The 23,073-nt window shown below is 45.6% G+C and overlaps 1 protein-coding gene across 1 annotated transcript in view; it reads right to left on the minus strand.

The window, feature by feature from the left end:
- Positions 1-23,073, minus strand: part of CAPZB (capping actin protein of muscle Z-line subunit beta) — a 120,743-nt gene that overhangs the window by 67,301 nt on the left and 30,369 nt on the right. The window contains exon 2 of the mRNA XM_090268704.1: positions 1,779-1,868. Coding sequence (XP_090124830.1) covers positions 1,779-1,868 — 90 coding nt within the window. The remainder of the gene's footprint in view (positions 1-1,778; positions 1,869-23,073) is intronic.

Raw genomic sequence — 23,073 nt, forward strand, 5'->3', positions numbered from 1 at the left:
TACAGCACTTCCAGACTGCATCTCCATGATGCTGCCTGCCTTACAGGGTTGTTGAGAGTTAAATACATACGCACATGCAGGTAAACTGCTTAGCACAGTGTTGTATATAAAGTAAGGGGGTTGTTGATGGTGACAATTTAGCAACACATCAGATCTGAGCCCTCCTGACTTTCAAGGGCACCTCCCACCTACCCAGCTTTGTATTTCATTATTCCCCAACTAAGACTGTTTTCTCTGACTCCCGTCCCCACAACTCACATTTCCCAGGCATGCGCCCAAATTCTGCACAAAATCACACATAACCCATCCAATGTTCGGAGCAATGTTAATAAAAATCAGGGTGTTTCACCTACAACTCCAAATGTATGGCTCCTCCAAAAATATATGAAAAGAAGCAACAGGTATCATATCCCACAGGGCAGCAAGAGACTGGAGCAGAGGGGCCACTGCCCTTTCAGATGGAGCCCGCCAGCCAGCCCCCTTGTTTACACCAAGTGCATCGCAGGGACTGCTGCCACCTTCCTGGATCTTGGTCTGTGATCTGGGATTCTGAGCAGCAGTAGATTTATTTGCATCACAATTCCACCTTCTTTAATATTCACCTAAAGAATATGTCTAGCCAGGTTCCATCACGTTTTCCATTCTCTTCACGCCCATCACAAGCACCTGTAACTGGCTTTCTTGTGCGGACCATTTATTTCAAGAAACTTCCTTCTTCCCACTCCCTGAATTATTACACATGAAAGATAGCAAGTTCACAACTCCTTCAACAGGCTCCACTCTTGTCTCATACAGCTGCCTCTCAGCTGGGAATCTGTGTTGCTATAAATATAAAAAAGTTACACTCTGGACCTTCCAGACCGTTGTGAAGAGTTTTATCTGTGAATGACATGAGTCTCCTGCAGTCATGTTTTTCTCCTAGTAAAACTGTCTGGAATTCATACAATAAAATTAAATATCACTACAGCATATGAGCAAGTTTTCAAACCACTATTTTAAAAGATACCTCACTGATGAGCCAGGGTTGGCAACTGATAATTATATCCAAGAAGACACGGGACACAGGACTCGGATTCAGAGCCAGACGCTGGCCAAATGAGGTAGTAACACAGCTGACCTCTTGGGGCCTGGTTTTATTTTATTTTACTTCCTTTCAATATTTCCCATAGCTTTATAGACATTTTTAAAAATACTTTGAGCACTTTCAAATAATATTACAGTCCCAGTTAATCTGAGGCATCATTTTGAGACCAACAATTTTGAATCTTAAAATTAAATATTTAAAAAATAGATGTGAAGAGCTCTTCAAAACCCAGTTTTTGTGTTTTATGCTGTTTCAAATTAGAAGTGAAGCCACTGAAGGATTTTACAGGGTCAATTTTCATAGTGCTTTGGCCAGAGAAACTTCCTCAGTGGCAGAGAGATGAACAAAGCCTGGCACCATGCATGCTGAACGCCCGCTGGACGTGTGGCCTCTCCTCCATGCCTAGAGGGGAGTGTCTAGACACTGAGAATGAGGCAGTTGGGGGAAGGAGACAGACTGTAATCCACTTTAGAATTCCCATCCTGGGCTTTGTTAACACTGGTGGCGTTGATAATAAGACAACCATCTGAGACTCAACTTCTCTTTGCGGGGGGGAAGCTCGTGACCCAGTGGTGGTGTCTGGCTGGAGAGAAAAGGCGTCTTGTGTGTTTTGCATTCTGCATGGAGGAAGGTACAGAAAGCAAATAATTACGAGCCACAGCCCGAAATGAAGCGAAGTGAGCATGGCACGTACCAGGTCGATCAGGTCGCTGAGGTTTTTCTCGATCTGCTGGGGAGGCAGGCGCCTCATTAAGTCCAAGGCACAGTCCAGCTGCTGATCACTCTGTGAAAGAAGAAACACAGGTGTCTAAGTCATTTTGCCAATAGAAACACCAAGAACCCTCTTTCACCCGGCGTTGCTGCCGTGTCAGCCTGTCTGGGGTATTCTAAGACCAAGCAGGCCGGCAGCGGGCTCTCGGCCCCGTCTCTTTCAGGGAGACTGCTGGTCTCTTTGATAGCAGTGTCTGTCTCAAATGGAGGCGTCCAAAAGATAATCAAAGAAGTGGGCAACAGGCCAGAGAATTCAGAAAGTGACGCTGTTCTCCTCACATCTCAAAGCCTCACCGGCTTTCCTTCTCTAACTCAGCATATGTATCAACTCCCAACTGGTTCTACAGGGAGCATGCTTGAACAGCACATTAAGCTTTATCCTTTGCTATAACCTGGATTTAAGCAGGTAATATCAGATAGCATCGCCAGGCCAGGTTCCTTGATAAGCTCTAAGCCAGGGAGGAAGCCAGGCAAAGAACAAGGGACAAAATCTATGGGAAGGTTAAGTGCTTCAGTCATATTCCATGGTGCTAGGCTCTTGCAAAATAGACCAGGACCTGAACTGAACTGCTTACAGCCAAGGGCTCACTCTAGCTGGCCAAGTGGACTACCGCTGCTGCAGAGGCCTGGGAGGATAAAGGTTCCTCTCGTTTACGGAGCACCTTCTTTCAGCCTCGTGCGCTTCATGATACTCATTTAATTTCATGATGCAAGTATTTACTGACAGCCAGCCTGCACCCGTCGCCGTAAGTATATAATAAATAATGGAGGGAGAAAGAATGAACTGAGTGGGGGGGGGGGGTAGGCAAGACTGGTAAAGTGCCAAGTAAATTCGGTGCACAGTGGGCTGTAACACAGGAGGCCAGACCTCAGGAGGCCCAACAAGAAATAAGGTGAGAAAAGCGGGTCAGGTAAAATCCTAAAGATGCTAAGAAGTGCATGTGAAGCAGATGGCGTCCCCAACACAACCCATCACAGGCACTACGTGATCTGCATCCCAATTCTGCTCTGGTCAGACAAATCTCAAGATTTTCGAAAGCCCTAAATAAAGAAGCTAAAGAATCTTTGTAAAATATACAAAGTAATCCTGGAAATGCCACATTTGGCTGGAATGAAATATAACCTTCGACTATGACCATCAGTCTACGCTCCTGATATATTAACCTTAAACAGGCTAAGGGCCAAGGATCCACTTTATATTCATTTCAAAAACATAACACATTAAGCAAACTGGAAGCAATTTGATTTTCAGGTAACTAATATGGTATATACAGCAGGTTGTATTTTTTTTAAAGGGAAAAAAAAAACCTCCCCTGCTCAAGATGGTTATCAGTGACAATTTTTTCTGGGACACACAATAAAACGAATACCCTGCAAAGAAACACACACACACACACACACACACACACACACACAAACCACACCACACACACACCCCAGCAACTTTGTAGCACTTGTTCTGCTTAGTGCAAAATTCTAGCAACCACGAATTCCCTACTTGGGCCATGCCTTCTATGCCAGCCAAGACCAGGGTGACATGGGTCTGGCCCACTGGCATGGGAAGACATTTTAACACCACTTCTAAGGTCGAGAATACAGGTTAACTGACTTGACACTAGAGAGACTTACATTCCATTCCCAGTTCTGCCATTTGTTAATTTATGGCCTTGGACGGAGTTGTTAGCCTTTCCAAGCCTCTTTATCCATAAAATGGAGTGTATTTAACTTCACAGTATGCTTGTAATGGTTTAGTTAATACCTGTTTAATTCATATAGCATGTGTTTGATTAGGAGTATTTTCTGTATGTATGCAAATACATGTTTTAAATATTTTAAAATATATTTTATAACATTTCCCCCAATCAACCCAACCCTAAAGTCTTTCCTGTTGCTCTAAATAGAAGCTAGGTGTTCAAAGTCCACAACATAGTTATGTGCCCCATTGGCCATGCAAGAATAGAAAATCTTAAATGATTCAAGTCAGCTAGTTAAAAGGTGCAAACTAATGGGCCAAAGAACTTAACAGACACCTCACTAAAGAAGATATACAGATGGCAAATAAGCATACGAAGTAATGCTTAACCTCACATGTCTACACAGAAGTGCAAATCAGAACAACGAGATACCATCATACACCCATTAGAATGGCCAAAATCCAGAACTCCGGTGACACCAAATGCTGACAAGGATGTGGAGCAACAGAAACAGCCTTACTGCTGGTGAGAAAGCAAAATGGTACAAGTACCTTCAAAGACAGTGTGGTGGTTTCTTACAAAACTGAACATATTCTTACTATAGAATTCAACGGCACCCTTTGGTTTTTCCTGAAAGGAACTGAAAACGTTATGTCCACACAAAAACCTGCTCACGTATGTTTACAGCAGCTTTATTTGTAACTGCCAAAACCTAGAAGCAATCAAGATGTCCTTTAGTAGGTGAATGGAAAAACAAACCATGGTACATCCAGACAATGGACGTTATTCAGGCTGAAAAGATATGAGCCACCATATAGACAATAATATTATAGTAAGTACATATGGAGCCAAGTGGGTCCTGGAAATATTGGGGGGAATACTTTGTAAAGTATTTAATTGTCCACTCACTATGCCATACACCTGGAACTAACACAAAATTATATTAAATGTAAACTGTCATTGAAAAATAAAAATTAAAAACAAGAAAAAGAAATGAGCTACCAAGCCATGAAAAGACACAGAAGCCCCTTAAGTGTAAATTGCTAAGAGAAGTAGTAATATATTAATCTAAAAAGGCTACATACTGTGGGATCCAACTATATGACACTCTGAAACAGACACGACGACGAAGACAGTAAAAAAGATCAGTGGCTGCCAAGGGCTGGAGGAGGAGGGAAGAAAGGCAGCGCACGGGATTCTCAGGGCAGTGAAACTACTCTGTGAGCTACTATAAATGGTGGGTACGTGTCAATCATAAATTTGTCCAGACCCACAGAATGTACACCACCAACAGTGAACCTTAATGGAAATTACGAATTTTAAGTTACTATGATGAGTCAGTGCAGGTTTATCGGTTAGAACTGGGGTGGGGGATGCTGACAGTGGGGGAGGCTGTGTCTATGTGAGGGCAGGGCTTATAGGGGCACCCTCTGTAGCTTCTGCTCAGTTTTGCTGCGGACCTAAAACTGCTCTAAAAAACTGTTGTTGTTTTTTTTTAAGGTGTGAACTACTGTTTATCCACTGGAACTATTCTGCCCTTGCCACAGCCCCCACAATGTATCTGGCAATGTTTGGAGACTGGTTTGGTTGTCAGCACTGGGAGAGGGGAAGCTACTGGCATCTAATGGGCAGGGATCAAGGATGCTTCTAAACATCCTACAATGGACAGGACAGACCCCCAAACACCTGCCCCAAAATATCTGTAAAGTCTGAGAAACCCTGGTTTAAAACAATCAGTTCTGGGGACAGCAGACTCAGATTCCCAGACTCCAATCAAAGCTAAGGCCTCAGAAAACTGCACATACAATTCTAATTCACAGACCACTCATAATCCCTAAAAACTTCTGGTCTCTGGAAATATTTTCAACTTGGATATTAAAAATTTTCCTGAAAACTCAAATAAAAATTTAGACAAAAGTAAGCCTAGCTACACTGAAGCTTAATCCAGAAGATACTGGGATTCAGAAGGGGTCAACTATTGCAAAATGGTTTATAACTCATATTTTGCATTAATCGCAATTAATCTTAACTGGAAGTATTTCACTACAAATCTCTAAGGCTAAGGATATCTAATTTTCATTAAGTTAGTAAATGACTAAAAGCTTCCCATAAGCCAAGTGACACAGGAAAACTTAATGACAGCTTGTAAAAAGTTAAAATTAGAGTTAACTGGAACCCTCTGCATGGGAGTCATCCCAAATCCTGAGGGGCCCAAACAGGAAATGGCCCAAGTCAATGAGGAAAACATGGATGACCTAAGCTCCATGCAACAAGAGAAGTGACCCCAGAAATAGAATGATGGTGGGAGTGCAGAGGCAAGTCCCCGGGACCACCTAGGGTGCGGCCACTTTTATAAAGCTCAAAAACAAGAAATACTGAACTATAATTTAGACATAAATTATATATTAATATAGCAAGGCTTTTTTTTTATTAGCCAAGACAAGAGAACTATAAATACAAAATCCAGAGGAGTGAGAAGAGTATTTTTAAGGGGAAAAGGCACTAGGGGAAAACAAAAGTTGATATTCATGTAATGTTGCATGAAATGGTGGGATTGAGGGTATTCGCAATATCATGATGCTAAATCTTACATATATCTTAATATGCTCCTTTGTGGTTATCAGATAACCACAAACAATTCTGAGTTGGTTTTTGTGTATGGTGTAAGACTGGGGTTCAGTTTCATTCCTTTGCACGGGGACGTCCAGTTTTCCCAGCACCACATGAAGAAGCCACCTTTCCCCGATGTGTATTCTTGGCTCCTCTGTCATAAAGTAACTGACCGTATATGCACGGGCTTATTTCCAGGCTCTCTATTCTGTTTCACTGCCGTTGTTTCACTTCACTAAATATTTTTTAAAGGTAATTTAAAAAATACAAACAAGATCAAGCCAGGACAGGAACTGGGATTCATGAGTTGAGTCCAAGGTCTACCTACCCTGTCACTTGACGTCTGTGAGACCTGGGCTGCTCACTTAACCTTGTGGCCTGGGATTTGGGCTAGACAACCTTTAAGATTCCTTCTAGACTGACGGGTCCTGTATCCTATAGTAAGCACAGATCCACCCGGGGTCCCACCTGCCCTGCCCTTCAATAGCCACTAGGTTTCAATTTAATAACCATACTTGAGTGCCAGGCCCTGTGGGTCAGGCCCTGAACTAGGCCCAATGAATGAAACCCAGTTCCGACCCTCATGGAACCCACAAAAGAGCAAATAAGTCTGTGTGACATGTGGAAGAATGGAACACAGAAGGTGCAGAGACGAGGCATAGTTCACATACACTGGTTTGCACTTCTTCATGAGTCAGTTTTCCCTAGGACTTCCTACCCTGGTTACTTCTAACCAGTGGCTTCCTATTTATTTTGTACACTGTCACCCTGTGACTAAGGACACTCTCCACGTGATGATGGCTCTTTCAAATTCCTAACTGACCCAAGACACTTCCTTCATAAAATGAGCTTTACCAGTTCCACCTTCCATTGATGGTGTTTTCCAGGTTGGAAGGCAAATAGTAAAAGAATGACCATTTCACTTCACTCTCCGGAGTTCTCTGCCCATTCAATTAGTCATTCGATAATTATTTGAGTGTTTCCTAGGGGACAAGTACTGTTTTTGATGCTGAATGGTGAACATAACAAAGTCGCTGTCTCCAGGAACTTATGGTGTAGCCAAATTTCATAGGGCAAAAGGAGAGAGAGAAAGAGAGTCCTTGTTAAGATGTCAAATAATAAGCAGAGGACAGTTACCACACTTTAAGCTGGTGAAGGTCCAAGGGGTTGGTTTAGGTTTTTGGTTTGTTTGTTTTTTTAAGTATATCAACAGAGCTAGGGAATGTTTCACTTACTGCTAGTTTTGACTCAAAGAAAGACAAACCGCTTAAATCACCCTACAACAAAGAAAACAGCTGTTAATACAAACTACAACAACTTTTTCCGAACAGGACAATAAGGCAAATAGAACACGACAGCTTAAAAATCTACTAAGGAATTTTCAGACACCTGATGGTGTTGTCATCATTTGAGTACAGTAAAACTTGGCCTATTAAATGAACTAAGAATGCAAAAACTAATTTGGAAATCATCAAATAAAATTTATTCAGTCCTCTAGGTGAGGACGCAAACAGGACACTTCCCAACCTGTGATAAGCTCAAAGTTTAATAATGATAAACACACCTATCAACAAAAATGAAAAATAGTTCCATAGTAAAGGTACATACGAAGTGGTTACAGAGAACCTCAGAAGATTTCTCCAAAGAGAGGGTACATGAGCTCGTTACCGCTGGCTGAGCAGGAGTACCCCCGAAAAGCACAGAGGGGCATTTCCAAACGGCCAGTGCAGCGAGACAGAAGAAGAGGCCTGGAGAGGCAGAGCACAGCGACCTGCTACATGAGCGAGGTGCTCAGGAAAAAGGGCAAAACAGTGGAGCGTGGCCCTTGTCATGAGGGATCTATGCGACGGCCAGTTTATGCCCAACCTGCTCAGAGGGCAGCGGCTTTCTGAGCAGGCTCCAGGGCTCCACAGAGCTCCAGGCCCCAGACTCAGAACCTCACTTCGCCCAGCATTCTGCTTTTGTGTACTTTATAGAGAAGACTTCTGTGCCATGCTCTTTGGCTGTTCACACTTTAAAGTCGCCTTCTCCGGAAGGGATGAGAGCCCCTAAAGATTTTTCCAAAGAAGTGATAGGTATATTGTTCTGTCTTAAGACGGTGAAGCCAATTACATTTTCCAAAAAAATGGCCATTCCAAGCTCTCCTGCCCAAATGCACCTCCCATTGTGGGGTAGAGTTTATGCCCCCTCCCCTTGCACAGGCAATTTTTGTGACTGCTCTTACCAACAGAGAACAGAACTGATGATACTCTGTGACTTCTGAAGCCAAGCCATAAAAGATAACTCATCTTCTACCTTGCCCTCTAAACACTCATGCTTGGAGCCCCAAGCTGCAATGTCAACAGTTCAACTGCCTAAGGCCACCATGATGTGAGGAAGCCCAACCCAGCCCATGCAGAAAAGCCACATGAAGACATCCTGAGACTCTGATGTGAGATACTCAGCCAGTCCTGAGTGCTCCAGGCCCCCAGTTTTCCAGCTTTAGTGTTGTGACTACAATAGCATGAGACTCCAAGCCAGAACCACCCAGCCAGGACCCTCCTGAATTTGTGGCCCAAGAAACTATTGGCGATAATAAAATGATTACTGTTATTTTAAGTCACTGGTTTTGGGGTAATTCGTTGGATGGCAACAGTAACTGATACAGAAGGATGCCTCTGGTGATGGCGGGGACAGTCTGACCCAAAATGGGACTCGGGGCAGGAGGGCTAGCAGAGGAGCCTCCACTGCAACCAGAACTGTATGGCTGGAGAGGACGGGGAGGGTCTAAAACTTTAAGAGGCTGGACAGACAGGACAAGGTTACTTCCTGAAAATGAGAGGCAGCCCAAAGTCTGAGAGGACTAAGCTTTCGAGAAGAGACCACCTGCTAGAAGATGATGCCACAGTCTCATTAGCATGTATATGGTTTGAGTGTGCTTTTTTGAAACAGTGTTCGTAATTTCCAAGGACAAGCAGTAACTCAAACTGCTCGGATTTCAGAGCAGAAGTCCTGCTTGGCCTGCTCTGGTAACTAGTTGTGGCAGATCTGTACTTAATAGCATCTGTCCACACATAAACCACCCACCAAAGCTTCAAGGCCGTCACAGTTTGTTCTTAGGTTCATCAGGACCTTTATTCGTTTACATTCCCAAATAGCTCAGCAAGTTCTTCACAGACAACACAAAGGTAAACTTCACTGGAGCCAGGCTGACTTATCACAAATTTATGGAGTCTAACTTAACCATTGTTTGTTTTGTATAATCTGTGACCCAACAAGCAACTCTGTTTAAAAGCTTAATCTGTTTTCTGCCATGGAGCTCAGGAACATTTTTGTGCTGGGGGCTATTTGGGGCAAGATTCACTGGCCAGCCCAGCCCATAACTCATCCATAGGTCAGTCTGGAAAACTGCAGTTTGGATTAATATGAAGAAAGAGTCTCTTCCAGACACAGTGATGACAGCCGCACACGGAGGCAGATGGCTCACTAAGCACAGACACAAGCCTTCCCTGTGGATGACTTTTCGTTCCCATGGGAAAATCCAATACTCTATATCCAGTGAGTCAAAGTCACAGTGAAAGCCCACCTGGAAGGTCAAGCCCCCTTTAACCTTTCTGGGTCTACAGTATCACTATAGCTGGGTCAATGTCACCTTTTAAAAACTGTGGTTAAAAATCACTTAACATAAAATTACCTATTTTAAAGTATTTGGTGGCTGAGTCAAATGTCATTTTGATCATCATGAAAACATATTCACTTTATAAGTCTCTGCTTTAAAAAAATATTCTGCCAGGATCACGTAAGTACAGCTCTGGATGGACTTTTCAAGTTCATCCAAATCCTGCCCCCTCATTCCACATTTACAGATGAATAATGAGGGTCAGAGAAGGTTTTGCAAGGTCACATAGTCAGTGGCAAAATCAGCACCTGAACCTACATATTCATGTTGAGGTTTTCCCACCCCACCCCATTCTATCTTTCCACTTGATTCAGTCACTGAGCAACGGTGTGAGTGATGGGGCAGGCACCGGGGACACAGAGCTGAACTGGTCAGACATGGTCCCAGCCTTCAAGAGGCTTGTGACTTCAGTAAAAAGACAGCCAGAACATACCAGCAGGAAAGGAGGACACCGCCACCCTCCCCGACACTTAAGAACGACCACAGGCCAGTTATTCTGGTATCACTGAGGAGCTGAGTGACTTTTCCAGATAACCAAAGTACCAATGTTCGTTAAATCCTAAAAGATGGTAATCCCTCCAAAATGTTTTGCGAGGTCCATGCTTTACCCAGAAGACAGCACGCTGCCCCCTGGCCGCGGGGCGCGGGTGAGAGCAGCATTCCTGGACCGCGCCCGGCACCTGCTTCTGCACTCTCCTGCCTGTCGGGCCGTCAGCCACACTTCTCATCTAACGTGTTGCTCCTAATCTACTGTGGGTTTCAGAATTAGAAACCTTTCCTTCTTTAAAGTCTTTGAGAAAAGGAATAAATTGCAGGCTCATAAAATAACGTGGGGACTAGCCTCCCAGCCCCACACTTGGGAGCACCCTGGCAGTGTGGGAAGGTTGAAGGCCCACAGCTGTCATCCTTTCCCCAAAGTCAAAAGACTCTAAAGGCATAGATGTGCTCTAATAATAAAAATTCCTGTTCTCGCACTTACCCTGCAGGGCAGAACTAAGCTAGTCACCATCTAAGCCCTGGGAACCTCAGTTTTTAAAACTCTTAAACGTGGGCCTAACAGCACTCTCCACCTTCCTGGGCTGCTGAGAGTGAGGTAATGTGTCTGGCACAGTCTGACCTAAAGGGTCCCTACAGTCCATCCTCCGGAAACGGCTGGACTCTCCTACAGTGTAAAGCACAGGGCTTATCTGCTAGGCTGTTCACATAAATGATGCTGGGTGCCCAAGGCCCTCTCCTCCCTGATATTTTGCTCATTTGATGCAGGCTTTCCATTTAGGCTGCCAAGAGTCTCTAGAAAGGTAGGCGCGGTGTTATTTCAGTTTCCAAGTCATTAAGCACCAACAAAGAAGGGCAGACTTCCACAACTCTCACCCCACACAGCGTCCCTGCCCTGTTCACGAGGGAGTACATGGAACTGGGGGCGCCCCTAAAGCCAAAATGGGAGGAAGGAAGAGAAGTTTCTGGGCAGAAAGCACTAAGAGCTGACCAAATTCCATGCCCACCCACAGACGATCTTCTTCCCACTGTGTTTCTGTTCCGTGCGGCACCACTCACTCTTCGTTCAGCTTTCTTCCAGGAGCCCTCTGACCCTTCCTCTAGCCCAGGAGGGCACCCAGAAATATTTCCACCCTTTCACCTTCTTCCTATTTACTGCTGTTCCCAAGCCCACCCAAGGCCATGAAAACCAGACAAATGAGACAGCCCTAACAGAGCCCCCAAGCTACCTCAACTCCCCACCCAGCAATGAGAATTTCCAATCGCCTCTCTCCCTGGTGTATTTATCCCGAAGCAAAACTTAGCAACCTACATACAGGCTCAGTGGCGAGTACTAACTACAACAGCCATCAGCTGATTTTTCCCTTACACATCCCTTCAGGGAGTGAAAGATCCAAAATGAATCATACTCAGAAGGTGGAGCTCTGCCTTTGCTGTAGTGTGGGTTAGAAAAACAATGTGCTGGATAACAGATTCAGCGTTTACAGCCCAAAAATCTCTGCAGAACACAGAGCAGCTTCTCTGTGTCCCAGGATCAAAGTTCACCTGGTAAATTGGGTGGAATGGCCAACATTCTCAAAAGGGCTCGGCAATCTGAGCATGAAGGAGGCACGGCTGTGCGTGCACCTGCTGAATGGGCCAAGCGGAGTCGCTGCTCAGCAAGGGGCAGGAGCACAAAGCACAGGTGTATCTGGTGCCCTTTTCCTCCGGCACCTTCCACCCCCTCCCCCATCCACCCCACTGATAGGAAGCTTGCCGACCCCTCTCCCGTGCACTGGAACCTGGTTCCCAATCAGCACTCAACCTGAAGGCAACTTCAGCTGCTTTTATGAGTCTGCTGTGCAGAGCAGAGGGGACGACTGGACGCAAGGAAACACCCCGGGTCAGATGACAGCTGACAAATTCACTGCTCTGGATGCTTCCTGCCAGGTTTCTCACGCACTGCTCTTGGCTCTGCTAAGGAGTCGGCTGGGTGAATGAGCATTTTATCTTGGGTGTGCCCCCCCCTACCTCTCCAGATTTTAAAACACGGAATCACAGAAATGTTAAGCTCAAGGGGACCTTAGAAATCATCTAATCAGCAACTTCCTTTTAAAAGGAAGGAAATTGAGGCCCAGACTTATCCATAACTAAGACTAATAGCAAAGCGCCTGGCTCATTCCTTTCCTCAGGTCCTGAGCGCCTATTGCAGATGCGCAGATGCACATAAATGTGGACAACTCTCCCAATCTCTGCTTGCCCCATCCAGCTCAAGAGCTGCTGTGCATTATCATGGTACCACACTCTACACTGTCAGCCATGGGTGTGCACACACGTCAGTTACAACAGACTCCTGCAACAAGGACCTGGCCGCCCTCTAGTGCCCCTAAATGTAACACCAAATATCTAATATATATTGGTGACATAAAAGTACAATGCAACATTCACAATCTGTGATAAATTTGTAAATCAAACCTAGCACCTGTCACAAAGCTCTTCCTCTTCCAGTGGTCAGAACCCACCAGGTAGGAAGATGCCTAAAAATGAGGTCCTTCTGTATCTAAGACCTAACACAGGCCACCTTCCCAGTCTAAGGGTGGCAAAAAACAAAACAAAACAAACACAAAAGTAACATGGGAAGTAGGGCAGACAAGGGTTTAAATCCTTCATCTGCCGCTTCCTAGCAATGGAGATCTGAACAAGCCTTTCACCTTCCTGAGCCTCGATTCCTTTATCTGTTAAATGGGAATAATATCAATAATGATGATAATAATACCTATCTTGCAGTGTTGTTTTGAGGACAATAGCACAAAGTATTTGTATGTTAAAAAAAAAAAAAACCTAGCACAGTTCCTGAAATATATTAAGTGTTGGATAAAAATAGGTATCACATCACCATGCTCTGAACACAGTTTAGTTCCAGAGGGCACGAGATTCTAATGCTCCTATGTGGAATTAAACACACTGCACACCTCCACTTATGCGGCTAACATTACCTGAAGGCATGTGAGTGGGCAGCCATGGAACAAGTGGCCGAAAATCAAATCAGTCAAGGCCGCTCCTTTTTGGTTCTTTTGGGCTAGACAAGTGATCTTTATGAGCGACAACATTATTCCTCCAACAACAGACAAGTTTCCTTAGAGTTAGCGATCATCTCGCAACAAGACATTTTCTCAAGCTCAAAGCCTTCTTTCTTTCTATTCTCAATCGAATGCTACGTGCTGTGTCTCAAAAAAGCCTGTGGCTAAGGGGCTTGAAGTCCTTATGTGAGAAAAACAATTAAAGACAGGGAAGCAGCAGTTCCAATTCTAAAATACCTTCTTGATAACTAGGAATAACACCCAAACACTAAACAGTACTACTTTTACTATCCATTGCTCACACTACCACCTAAAGCAGGCTGTGCCCAACAATACAACTTCCACTGAGTTGTTACTCCATGGCAGGCTCAGACTTAGGGGCTTAAAATGCATTAATACAAATAAGAGCTGAAACTTACTAAGGCATTGGTCTAAGGGGTTTATATGCCAATATCTCATTCAATCTTAAAAACAATGCTAGGGGGTTAGTACCAGCATTCTGTCAGATGTGGAGACTGTGACACACACAGTGTGGTGAGGCTACACATGTCATCGGTGGTGGAGGTGGCATTCAAAGGCAGGTCAGGCCTACCTGATCCCAAAACCTGCGTTCCTAACCACCACCCTGTACTGTCTGGCAACCAGCTTGTGCTCCCCTTCTTATCCTAAGAACCACAGCCCCTCTTTGTTTACAAGTCTCCAAAAGAAGAGGAGTTGGTTACTCAGCGTCCACTCTGCCCAGTGGAGTGGCGAGTGAGGGGGTGGTGGAGCACTCCACTTAAGGATACAGGTTTGAGGGAGGTCGTCTGCATTCAAATCCTGGCTCTACCAGGTTCTGGCAGTATGACCCTGGACAAGTTACTTAATTCTTCTGAGCCTCAGACTTCCCAACCTACAAAATGAGGGGAATAAGAACACATAACTCATATTGCTATTTTAAAGGATCAAGTGGGGGTAATCCTTCCACAGCCCTTAGCACATATCTGGAACATAGTCATTGCTCCATAAATTTTACGTGTTAAGTCAACAGAGAAGGGGGAGGGAGAAAGAAAAAGGTAAAAGGATATAATCTAAAATTTCAAAATGGCCTTCTGCCAGAATCTAGAAAACAATCCTGGACTTTGTGCATCCACAGCATGGCAGCAACTGTGAGCTCCAGGAAGTCCTCAGGGCTGCAGAGTCCAATGCGTGACTGTTTGCTCAAAGGAGGGCTAGGTCAGGCTTTGTGGTCTGGGCTGGGCCTATTTCAGCACATACCTGTACAAAGGAGAAATCCAAGGATGGTTTATATGGCAATATTTTTTTTTAAGAGAGAGGGGAAGGGAAGGAGAAAGAGGAGAGAAACATCGATGTGAGAAACATCGATCGGCTGCCTCCCACACCTGCCCCAACCAGGAACCAAACCCGCAACCCAGGCACGTGCCCTGACCGGGAATTGAACCAGCGTCTTTTCACTTTGCAAGATGATGTCCAACCAACTGAGCCACACCAGTCAGGGCTATCTGACAATTCTTTATGAGTCTGAATGCTCAATTTCCCAGAACAGTATTTTCCCATATTGTGGTAGACAAAACTGTTTCTCACTCAGGCATATAACTTCTCTGACTAATGACTGTTATTAAAAGCAAAGAGTCTTATAATTTGGGACTTTAAGTTAGTAAAGGGTTCCAGGAATACAAGAAATGTCACTCTGGCTCTCACAACTTGCTTCTGAGAAATTCAAGCACACAGTGCTGGCTGACTCAAGGCTGTGGTGTGGTGTCATTACCCTCATCACCTCTGGTAAGTTCCTCACCTACATCACAGCCAAAGCCATGGAGGACGCAAGTGAGCCCCAATAAAGGAAATAAATGGTACCGTCAATTTTCTCCTGCCTCTCGATCACGTGAATAAAAACAGAAGGCAAACCCTGCCAGTCTAAGAAGCTGCATGCCTTCTGCAGTCTGAAAGGCTTGCTATGAAATGGACAATCTACCACTGGAGAAGTGACTAGGGATAAAACACAATGGGCAGTGGAACTTATTCCAGGTATCGTCACAGCAAGACACCCTTCTAGGACTCCAAAACCAGCAATGCATTCTCCCCATGTTCCCACCAGCCCAGAGAGAGGGAGTAAACTGTTTACCAGGGACCTCAGCAGAGCCGGCCTCAGAACTCACTAGAGGGAGAGCATCAAGACACAAAGAGAAAACATCTTTGCTTAAATTTTCCAATGTTCTTCTACTTAGCTCAGAAGTTCCGTGACCGAAACGAATGCAAGGCACCACAGGAGAGCTTAGAAAAACAAAGGGGGGCTGTTTTGCTAGGCAAGTTCCTCTAACATGAAGGTAGAAATCAATTCACTTTCCCCCTCTAACCCTTGAATCCCAGGAGAACGCCAATGTTTGGATGGCCTACAAATGCTCAGCTTTCCGGCAGTGCCCCAGACAGGGAATCCATCCATCCAACTATTGTTCTTACCTCCCACCTCCTCCTCCGTCGGGGAGGGGACTGGGCACATGGTTCCGAGGTCACGCTCCTCACTTAAAGGACCGTGGGAATGCTTACGGAAACACATGTGACAGCTCTGCCAGCTGGAATCGCTGCTTACTAAGAGGCTAGAGAGCTGGGGAGTGCAGGATCACGCTCAGGAGGGATGGGAGCGCAGGGAGGCAGATGGTACATGTTATCATAAAACAAACAAGAACGATCAAGTTGTCCACTTTAAATATGAGCTGCTTAGTGTACTTCAATTATACCTCAATAAAGTTAGAGGAAAGAGAAAAAAGAGAGCTGGCCAGTCTCCTACCACCTCAAAAGTATACTGCTGGCCTACAGCTCTGGGAAAAGCAGGATTTAATGAGAAAATTCAATTAGGAAGTAAATTTAAGGAAACCCAGAGCTTGCTGAGTGGAAAGAGGAGGTTTTCCCAAGCGTCTCTGTGCTGTGCAGCACACCAGGGTACTGCAAAAAACGCTGCCCACTGCTGAGGCCCCGGGACTCGCCCGAGCTCATACATGTACCCAGAATCGGGACCCAGATCTGTCCTCCCTCCTCCAGCTTCCTGCACTGCTCCACTAGTGGCACTGCGCACGAAGGACCTGCCAAGTGGGGACTAGGACTTCGGCTGTTCAGGGGAGGCCACAGCACAGAGGTGTGCCTGACCCCCCACCAGAGGCTGACGGGCTCTGCACGGCCTCCAGGGCATCGGCAGGGGTGGCCGCACTCTTTCTTTTGGTGTCCCTTATAACCAACAGCGGGCAGCTGGACAAAGTTGGGGCGTCCCTTGCCTGAGGAAAATCTTAGCAGATTCTTGCAGAAGATTAAATCCAGAGCAAGGGAGCAGGGGTAGGAATCCGTTTCCAATTGATGATGAAAAACAGATTTACTCATCAGCCAGGATTCATTCTTGCAGGATGTAAAAATCAGCGAGTTCCACACAAGACCACAAAAGTTCAAGGTATGAAGGGTGGTGGCACATCCTGGAGAAGAGGCGCCTGTGGGAAAGAAGTCTCCTGGCCTCGGCCTAGCCCATCAGAGAGACAGGGAACAACACGTCCCTTGGCAGGTGTTCCCAAAGCTCCCACACGGAAAGGTGAGACCGAGTACAGGACTGTCCCATGCACGAGAGCGTCCCACGCTGACGGGAACCAGTCATAGAGCCACCCCAGGCAGCCGCAGCCGCTTTCCCGTACAGCATAGCTGCACGCACTTGTATAATGTGGGAAATGACAGCATCAACTGGTAAAGTCTTTGCATCACTAAAGGATCCCAGAAATTCAGTGACCTTAGAATCCCACTTCCCCCTTACAAAATCCCTAAAGCCCTGTGTCTTTTAGCCTCTACTTGGTCACTACCAGAGGAGGAACACTCACCAGGCGCCAGGGCAGCCCAGTGTCACAGAGCACTGGCTGTGAAGTGCTCTTCCTTACACCTCCAACGCCTGCCCACTGACTGACAGTCCCTCTGTCCTTACAGCCGTCCCAAAGATGTGCCAAGTTCTCGGCCACAACAGCCCTCTAAACACCTGAAGCAAGCGCCCTGTCCTCCCTCACAAAGCAATTCGCTTCCTGACTCAACACTCCAAGTCCTGCCTGTGTCCTGCCCACCACATGCTGCTGAGACCATGCGCCACCAGGGCACCAATGGGGGCTTCATCTTATTCCTCTTACATTCAGCCCCTGGAGTCTGTCGTCGTTTTGTCTGTCTGAGGGACTCAAGGTCCTAAAATCTAGTGCTCCAGCAGCTTCTCCGGCTGCCATCACATCCTTTCCCCAGGAATAACAAGGCAGGACAGGGCCAGAGCACGACCAGGCATGGGGCTGCTACCAACTTTGCCAACAGCTGAAGTAAAACATACATGTATTACTGACAAGTCCAATAAACTGCTTAGAAAGTACTTCCAGGCACAATCATTCAGGAAACACTTTAATAAAAGAATACATTTGAAATGAATATGTGGTAGAAGTAGATGCTGGGAGAGATGATGTAAAAACAATTTGCTCTCTTATGTAGATTAAGCATTTCTCCTGAAAGCCAACCCTGGCAGCTCAGCCAACCTTTCCTCACAGTGAAAGGGTAAATTTCAGCCCAGCCTCATGCAAGCTGCTCTGGATGGCCACCACTGGATCCACAGCGAGGAGCTGCCACGTGCTACAGCATGTGGGATGTGCACCAGTGAACAGCGTGAGGAGGAAAAGCTGGTTGACATCCAAGCTGAGGCCCCCTAAGCACAGTGACTTAGTCTCTGCACAGGCATGACTACATCCAACTTGATTCATTTACCTTCCTTAAGACTACTACATTAAAAACCAAACTTTCAAATAGTTAACGCAATTAGAAAATATATATAATACAGTGATAGGCAGGAATGAAAAGTTCTAAAAGAGTGAATCACAGTTAGTTCACCACCAGCTACAGCCTGGGGTCCCTCCACTCCCTAAATTCAGAGGGTGGGGACATGTGGCACACTGGTGGCCTGAGTACACAGGAATTCATTTGCTTCAGAACTTTTCTTGAAAGTGAAGTGAATGTGGGAGGTGTACTTAGGAACACTGCATTTTCTCTAGAACTCAGCTTTGTTGCCCAGCCAGCCTGCGGAGAGAAGCGTTTCAAGGCAGAAAGGAAGTCCCACTGGCCCGGTAGGCCATCTAATGCCACAGAGCACCCAACATGCCTATGAAGAATAAGCCACTGATTGGAGGGCGGTGATGGGTATATTCACCCCGTTCCGCAATATACACCCAGTGTGTCGCCAACACACTCAGAACTCTAGAACTAAAGAGAGAGCCACTTCAGAACCTACCCAGGCTCCCAAGTGGCAGAGGCCATGATGATGCTGGGTGAGGGGTGGCTTGGTGCGGGAGGACCCAAGGAAAAGAAAAGAGCTGCCCCCAGTTGCACATGAGCAATATCCACAGGGGTCCTTCAAACTCTCACAGCAGACATCTCCAGATGCTGGGATTACGGGGGGGGGGGGGGGGGGGGGCGGCGGCTTTAGTCTGTGAACTCTGTGATTTCCAAGGATAATGGGCAGGTATTTTTTTTTTTAATGATTAAAAAAAGGATGAAGAATTTTTAAACTGACAATTTTCAAAAACAAAAGTCAGCAATCACACTTGTTTGTATCTCGGTGCGGAGTGTAGAATTCTGTTGCCAGCATGGAGAGACCCAGCTGCCCGCGAACATTAAATCAGAGGATCTGATGTAAGCTAGGGTGGGGGGAACAGATGAAACAAGATTGGCCACGTTGACAGGTAAATGGGGGCTCATTGTATTAACTGTCTGACATTTTCCATAAAAATTTAAATCAGCCCTGGCTGATGTGCCTCAGTGGATTGAGTGCCAGCCTGTGAAACAAAGGGTCGCTGGTTCAATTCCCAATCAGGGCACATGCCTGGGTTGTGGGCCAGGTCCCCAGCTGGGGGCATGCAAGAGGCAACTGATCCATGCATCTCTCACACATTGAAGTTTCTCTCTTTTTCTCCCTCCCTTCCCCTCTCTCTAAAAAACAAATAAATAACATACATTTCTTAAAACTTTAAATCAACACTCCCCTGCCATAAGCCCCATCAAGAGGCAAGGCTCCTGCAGGCTTCAAGGCCTATATGAGTCTAATGTTTACTGGATATTAGGCAACGTTCTCCCACTTGCAGTCGGTCCAGGGAAGCCCCTCTAAAGGAAGAAGAGCAAAAGGAAACCCTAAATGAAGCTCTGCAGCAACCAGGTGCTTAAAAGACAAAAAACACAGGTCCTCAAAAACCACCACAAAACCCTTCAACTCGGAACATTCTGCTTTTATTGGTTTCCTGTAAAGATGCAACCAGGCACTCCAGCATCCCCAGCTCTGGTCTGTTTTTAGGAAAGTCCCACTGCTCCTGGCTTTAGCTTGGCTGCCTTCTACACATCATAAAAATGCAGCTCCTTTGTGCTGCGGGGACGGCCTCTACGCCAGCTGCACTAAAAGGAGTCTCGGTTACCGGCAGCCATTCTCTCGGCTAACAGGGTGTAAGCATGTCCACGTCCAGCACAGGTCTGATTTCACGCCTTCCCCAGCCATCCGCGAAACACTTAAAATAACAACCCTTCTCTACAATGCGCTTGTCTTCTATAAAAGGATTTTTTAATCTATTCCTGTTCGCAAGATAAATAAGATACTGTATAATAGAACCATATTAACATCATTCCCTCCCAGGGCCCAGCTGTAGGAAGACACAAGGTTGCTCGGGTCAGTTTCTGATCCATGGCTGCCTTTAAAAACTTCATAAGCCAAAATTCAGTAACTCTGTCATGAATCTCAGTACCTCCAGAGTGTCTAGCACTTCACAAATGAGGAAACTGAGGTGCAGAGGCTGGGTCACCTGACTAGCACGAAGTGGGTGTGGGGTGGCTGCAGTGTGGGATGTGTACCAGGCATGGCCCTCCTCTAGAAGGAAGACACACAATCCTCAGGGGTAACAAGGTTCCTACCCCACGAGGCCAGAGATAAAGTGATGATAGATAGGGCCTCCCCCCAGAGAAATGCACAATACAAACAAAAGTTTGAATGAGATACCTGGTGGGTTCAGACACCCCTCTGATACCCCCAAATAGATGAGGTTGAACTCCTCTGTTCAGATTTTTGATCATGATAAACTCTGGCAAGAGAGTGTCCAATTGGAAAGGGACATGTGAATATGTCCTCAGCCTCTAAGGCCACATGTCCACCAGCGCTGCCTTCCCCGTGTTAACAACACCCCAGGCCCAAGGTCCCACAGACACCTATGCTGCCCCCACTACCAATCTCATCAACAAACCCGCCTTTCCTGAAAACTAAGGACGAACGAAAAGGGATTATTTCCAGAAAATGGAACATATCTAAACCTGTCTAGACTATAAATCTCAGCTTGCTAAAATAAACTACATCCTGGCTCCTTAGGTCCTGGGTTGGCTTTTCCACTGACCTCCCTGCCACTTCCCACTTCATACCTCACCCTGACATAAAGAAGCCATCTCCTGGAAATCTAGACTTCATCCCGGGGCCAAAGTACGCACTTTTGAAAAGTAGGGGAAACTCAGAGGAAAAATCTAGAAAGCAATTTTGTGAAAAAAATTCCAAACTGGTAGGAAAAATGTTTTCAGATACAAACCCCCTGGCCCAGAATTCTGCAAAGATCTCACACAGAGCTTCTACAGAAACATTCATTTCAGCATTATTTATAGTAGCAAAAGGCAAAAATGACCTCAAGGCCCAGTGTCAGTAATGATGGTACAACCATCAAATGAATACTGCACAGTCACCACCAGGAAGCTTGCAAAGGTGTTTTATGTAAGGGAGAAGACTTATGTGATGCCAGAAAGGAACAGCAGGATGCAAATTTTAAAGTTTGAAAGTTACATTTAAAAAATATGCTCAAGGAGTGAAAAAATAAACACCAAAAAAGTCAGAGTACTTTTATCCATGAGAGGGGGAATTCTGAGTATTTTTTTCTCATCCTCTTGATATTTTTTTCATTTTCCACAAATGAGACATACACTTTTCCCCCTTTCCCTTCTCTTCTGATTATAAATGGAACACAGGCTTTCTGAAACGAGTTCAAGCATTACAGAAACAAAAAGTCCCCCTGCGAGCCCACCACCCATAGGTAATTACTCCCCAAAGGTAACTACTACTAATAATTTGGCTCCCATTCTTCCAGATGTTTTCCAACAAGCGTTCTTTTAGAATCAAATAATTTCCTTAAAAACCAATCCGTATGATTCCATCTATAGGAAATGTCCAAAGAAGATTAGTGGTCACAGGGGGTGGGAACAGGGAGTAACTGAGACCGGAAGCAAGGGATCTGCGCAGGGTGAGGAAAGGCCGTTACATGGACTGTGGGGAAGGCTCCACAACTCTGCAAATGTACTCAAAATTGAGAGAAAGGAATCATACACTGAGAACCAGGGAATTCCATGGCATGTAAATTATACCTCCACAGAGCAACAGACAGGCCCACACACGACAGTGCCAGGACCAGAGGCACTGACAGGGCTGGGCCGCAGCCTGGGAAGGTGATGGAGGCGGCGCTGGGCTCTGGCCCTGCGTGGCTCAGAGCACATGGCAAGACCATGTGGTAGGAACAGAGGGAGCTAGAAGCCCTGCAGGAATCACTGGACAAGTCACCTGCACAGTGACGCTCACCAGGTAATGTGAGAGTGGAGGGGAGAGGGGCCAGCTGCAGTGCCACAGAACACAGGGAAATACTGGCCACGCTTGCCTCAAAGACAAGTGGTGAAGGAGGCAGAGCCTGGCCCAGGTGCCCAACACCTTACGAAGTTCGAAGTTCTGGACGCACTGTGGGCAGGAAAACCTAGAACAAGGCTCTCATCCAAGAGAAATTTTAAAGTTGCTGGTGGCAAGATGTTACTCCCTGGAGGTACTCAAAGGTAAAAAGAAGCGGGCCTGAGCTAAAATGAACCACATGAGAATAAGCCATCTGGAAGGGAAGGGGGCAAGGATCCATCAGGCCTCCCATAAAAAGCACAATGAACAGAAAAGCAGCTTGGATGACTGTAATGGTGTCAATGAGTACAATGCTCTTAGAAAGTAACTGGCAATTGAGTATCAGAAGCTTTTTAAGTGTTCATACCCTTTTAGGAATCAACGCCAAAGAATTCACTCAAATGCACGCACAAAGGTGCCCACTGCTGTGCTGCAAAAGGTAGGGAATCCCGCCCCAACAATGCGGGAATGACCAAATAGTTTGTAACCATTACAACGTTTACACAGTATCCTTAAAAACACGGCAACGTTATCTACTTTATGTTAAATTAGCAAAGTCAGATATAAAATTTGAATATCAACTAAAAAAAAAAAGCCTAAATCCTAGAAAGAAACAATATATGAAAATGTTAAGTGTTCTTCTTTGAGTAGGAAGATTAAGTGATTCCTTTTTCCCTTTCATCTATATTCTTGAACTCTCCAAATTTTTTATGGAAGTATTTCTCAATCTCTAAAAATCTATGCCCATTGGATTTTGCTAACGTTATCCTCTAGGATTTGTACTGTATCTAAACTAAGCTTTACTTCATTTTCCAGGCATAAAATTCTAATTCTGAATATGCTTTTTCAAATTACAACTCCACTGATCAAAAAAATGACAACTGCCACACACAAGATCATGATGGCCCGCGGGAGGTGTGCCACCTCTCTCAGCCCTCACTGAATCATCTCTGGCGGGAGCATGTCAATCTTTTCCCACC

This window comes from Furipterus horrens, unplaced genomic scaffold (assembly GCF_987537825.1).
Source record: "Furipterus horrens unplaced genomic scaffold, mFurHor1.1.pri manual_scaffold_3, whole genome shotgun sequence".
NCBI lineage: Eukaryota > Metazoa > Chordata > Mammalia > Chiroptera > Furipteridae > Furipterus > Furipterus horrens.